This window comes from Lotus japonicus, chromosome 6 (assembly GCF_012489685.1).
Source record: "Lotus japonicus ecotype B-129 chromosome 6, LjGifu_v1.2".
In the NCBI taxonomy this organism is placed as follows: domain Eukaryota; kingdom Viridiplantae; phylum Streptophyta; class Magnoliopsida; order Fabales; family Fabaceae; genus Lotus; species Lotus japonicus.
The window spans coordinates 15568186-15572566 of record NC_080046.1 but is presented as its reverse complement, the minus strand read 5'-3'; the positions used below and the strand labels follow the sequence as shown (position 1 = coordinate 15572566).

The 4381-nt window shown below is 37.9% G+C and overlaps 1 protein-coding gene across 1 annotated transcript; it reads right to left on the bottom strand.

Annotated features, from left to right (window-relative positions):
- Positions 1 to 349: 349 nt before the first annotated feature.
- On the bottom strand, positions 350 to 1247 carry LOC130724986 (uncharacterized). The gene is made up of 2 exons (XM_057576249.1): positions 769 to 1247; positions 350 to 368 (listed from the first exon to the last, which is right to left on the bottom strand). The coding sequence occupies exons 1-2, from the start codon at positions 1245 to 1247 to the stop codon at positions 350 to 352; spliced, it is 498 nt and encodes a 165-aa protein (XP_057432232.1).
- Positions 1248 to 4381: the final 3134 nt, after the last annotated feature.

Below are 4381 nucleotides of genomic sequence, written 5' to 3'. Positions count from 1 at the left end.
AGCATTTGGCCACGAATTCATAAGCATAGCCTTAACTTGGATTAAGCTTGTCCAACTTAAGCATAAAGTCTCCAAGCGAGCAAATTTTTATATCAGAACAAATTGCGCTTCTGATCTTTTTATTTTGGATTTATTTCAAAATGCAAAGGCCTTATGAATTCAAAGAATAGTTGTTAAAGAAAAATCAATTTTTTCTTGAAATAGAAAATTTTGATAAGCCCAGAGCTTCGGGTTTTGGAAGAATTTGTTAAAGTCTTCTTTATAAAGTAGATGACTTGTTAAGATCAACGCCTTGCGGATGAACGAACCAGATGAAAGGTATTTTCGCAGTAAATTATTTTCATAATTCTCATACTGTTGGTGCAGTACTTTAAGTTTAGAGAACACAATAATCTGCGAATTGGAATATGGAGTTATTATTTTTTAAGAAGGATTGGGAAGATTTTAGATGAAAATAGGTGATATTAAGGCATAGTATAGGGGCGACACTTAGATTTTGAACTTAAACTTTGTTGCATTAATATTAAAGGGGGGCGTTACATTTAATTTAAAGCGGGAGATGCAGGAAGTAAAAAGCAGGAAACTAAGTCAACCGTTTGGTATAAGACCAACGGGAACAAAATATCATTTCAACTTTTCTCAAAGAAGGGTCAATTGCTTTCCCCTTCGCCCTCTTTGTTGTTGTTGTTGTTGTTGTTGTCCTTGTCTTCTTCTTCTTCTTCTTCCTGTTCTTCTTCTTCTTCTTCATCAAAGTTGGGTGTGACTAACTTTCCTTCAACAATCCTAGCATAAGGATCAATGCCTTCGGTCTTGATAGGCATGTCGGGATTGAGGAACAAGATTTGTTCCTTAGCTTTGTTGAAGCCAGTTTCAAGTTGAGATAGAATTGAGGTTTTCAGCGAGGCCGCTTCGGCAGAGAGGTCATCAACAGTCTTGTTCAAAATTTGTTTTTCTGAGGCCAAGGAGTTCGCCTCTTTCTTCATTTTTTGTGTTTCTTCTTCTTTCGCCTTCAGTAAGGCTTCACCTTCTTCCAGAGTCTTTTTCAATTTTTCAAGTTCTAAAGCCAGATCTGCAGCTTTCTTCTCGTTGGCTTTGTTAGATTTTTCTAACAGCTTCATGGTGGACTTCAGTTTTTCATTCTCTTTTTCTTTATCTTCAAGCTTCTTAGCTCTAGAAAGCCCATCAAAGCTGTTGGACTCAATTTCTATCATTTTGGAAATTGCAGCAATTTCCAAGCTCTTGGTCATGACAGCTTGACATGCCTCCTGAAGCCCAATTTTTCTTATCTTTTCCTTATCAGCTTCAAACACAAGGTTTGTTTCCACAAGGGAGTTGAAGTTGATTGGGAATCCCATAAGGAAGTGACTTCCTCAGAAGTCATATCCTCAAACTCTTTCAGTTCGTACTTCCACGAGGGCGGTGGAGCGCTGGAAGAACCATACTGATTCGCCCCTTTGGTGGCGAATTTTTCCAGTGAAGTTTGTATGGCGATTTTCTCGGCGGACTTCTCAGAATTCTGATTTCTTTTTCTTCTTTTCTGGGCTGGATTCTTCTCAGTCTCAGAATGACTCCCTTCAGGTTCGGTCAGGGACTTAGCAGGGGATTGCTTCTTCTTCAACACCTGTTGCTCGCGGCGGAAGCGGAGAATGTCATCTTCGGAAAGGCGAGACATCTTCGCTGAAAAATGCAAAAGAAGAAAATAGCAGTTAGGATTTTGCATAAATTTTTGGGTGAATCAAATTAAGAAGAAAAAATGTTCTTACCAACAAAATGTGCTAAGTTTCTTTTCTTGAATGCTTCATAGAAATCATAAAGGTTCAAGTGAATTGTGGACAAGAAATCAACTTCATATTTTTCATCAGGGCTAAGAGAGGATTCGGGAACGTTGTGGATAAGTTGGGGCTTATCAGTCCAATAGAAAGGGAATCGTGGGGTTCCATCGTCAAAGTAGAAAACATCTTTACTTTGTTCGGATTCCTTTAATTTGAAAAACTTAGATTTCCAATGTTTAAAATTACTCCTAAAGAGAGTAAATACCCCACGCCCCCTAGCAGAGGATAGGGAAATATATTCGCCCTTCACCTTCATGCCGGAAGTTTCGAAAAAGAAGAAAAACTTTTTGCAGGTTGGTATTATGCCTAGGCAGACGCATAATAATTCAAAGGCTCGAAGGTAAGCCCAACCATTAGCAGAAAGTTGGGTAGGGGCGATGTTCATTAAGGTTAAGCTGGAACAGGTAAAGTCAGGAAGGGGGAGTTTGTATTCAAGGTCTTGGAACATGGTTTTAAAGAAGTAAGTGTGATTTTTACCATTAGGGTCAGGTTTACCGAAACAACAGGGTTCATCAGGGGCGCAGGCGACTATGTCTAAATGTGCGTCATTACCATCAGCCCTAAAATTATATTGGGTTATCAAATCCATCACTTTGGGAATAGTGCGGAAGTCGCTGTATCTAGTAGCAATTGACCGTGAGATCCATAGGGAGTCAGCAACTGGAAGTTCTTTACGTTTCTTAGGTGATTTACGAGGATTTTTTGCAACCATTTTTGAGAGCGAGGTTTCCTGAAAATTAAGAGGAAATGGGGTTTGTCAGGTAGGAGTTTTCTGTGAGTAAGTAGTGAAGTAGGTTGGGTAAACAAGTTCTAAGTTTTGGGGAAAATTATTTATCTTTAGAGAAGTGATAGAGTGATTTTAAGTTTAAATAGGGGAAGGGCTTAAAAGAAACGGGAGTGGACAGGATATGAAAAATAGAGAAAAATAGAAAAGATGAATAAAAGTTGAGGGGAAGAAGAGATTACCAGGAAGAGAGATGACAAGATCTGGAAGGAGATGGGAAGTGTTTATGGCGAAATTCCCAGAGATTCTTCAAGCACTTGAGGCAAGGCCGCGAATGTTTTTTGGAATTATAGAGAAAGTTACTGGGGAATAAGAAGAGTGGAGAATGGTAAGAAAAAGGTTTTTAGGGTCAAGCTTTATAGCGTGGTGAAGAGCAGGCGTGTCGATTCACCCTATAATGGAGGTGGTAAGTTCCAAGACGTGTCTCTTGATGGTCCATCAATTTTTACCTACGAAACGTTTTCTGGAAATGAATGGGTGTGTAGAGTTTGAGTTAAATAATTATTACTTTTGTACCGTTTGATAAAGAAATGTCAGTGGGAATTAAATGCTGAGTGGATATGGGTTTTGGGGAACTGTCAGGCGCCGTTTCATCATGAGGTGTAGTTGATAGTTTCAAGTTTCAAAATATTTGCATATCTTGTTTGTAATTCTGACAGGAATATGATAGTGAAATGACGGGAAAAGATCTCAGTCAAAGTCTTGAAAAAGAAAGCAGGTGAAGTAAAGGCGATAATCGATAAGGGCGAAGCTTCTTTTGCTTGTTGAAAAAAGGCGAGGCTTCTTTTCCTTGTTACAAGGGCGAAGTTTATGTCTTTATTATGTGTCACCTTTTGCATGTAACAGTTATCTAAGTTTAGTGTTATTAACTTCATATGTTAAGGGGCGTTGGGTATTGTATTGTAGGCTTACCTAAAAGACACGCTGCATCTTAAAAAAGCTTTTAAGATTAGGTGTCTTGTGGGCTTGTATACTGTTATTGGGCTAACGACCTTTTGTAATCTTGTGGGCTTACCGAATTTGTACTATTGGGCCAGGTGACCCATGACCCAAACGGGTCAGAACCTCATAATATATAAAGAGGACACCGCCCAAGCGGTGGGAGATCCAACACTTTTTACTTATTTTGTTACTTTGTCATATTCTACTTCTGTTGCTTAATTGCTTAGCCCTGACCGGAGTTCTAGACCGGAACAGCTTTCTTTGATAACTTAGCCATCATTTTTTTTAATAGCATATAGTTTTCGACCTCTGGAATTTAGAAGCTCTCTACAAGTCGAAATTTTAATCTAAGTCTCCTCAAAGATTTTGGTCGAAATATGATTCTCACTTAATTAAAATTTTGTCAAGACTCTGTCTAATAAATATGACTAAGTATGAATTTCGACCAATCCTGCCAATCAAAATATGTTAGTCGAAACTAGCAATCATATTTATCAATTGCTTGAGTTTATTTACTTTCCAAGCCAAGACTAATACTACTTTTTAATTTGGCCTTTGTTAAACAATGGCGTTAAAGTTCAACACCATTTATAATCAACTTTCGATTAATAGCCATTTTAGCCCAGCTTCAAAGTCAATTTTAAATTTAAAATACTGTAGGCCATATATTCCAAAAATTGCTAACAATTAGCCTCTTTGCTATTTCGACTCACAGCAACCATTTCACTCCAGAATATGAAGTATATATCTTCTAGCCTTTAAAAGTGCTTTTATTTTTTTTCTTGATTTCGGTCATAAATTAAAGAAGACCGTTTCTCATTCC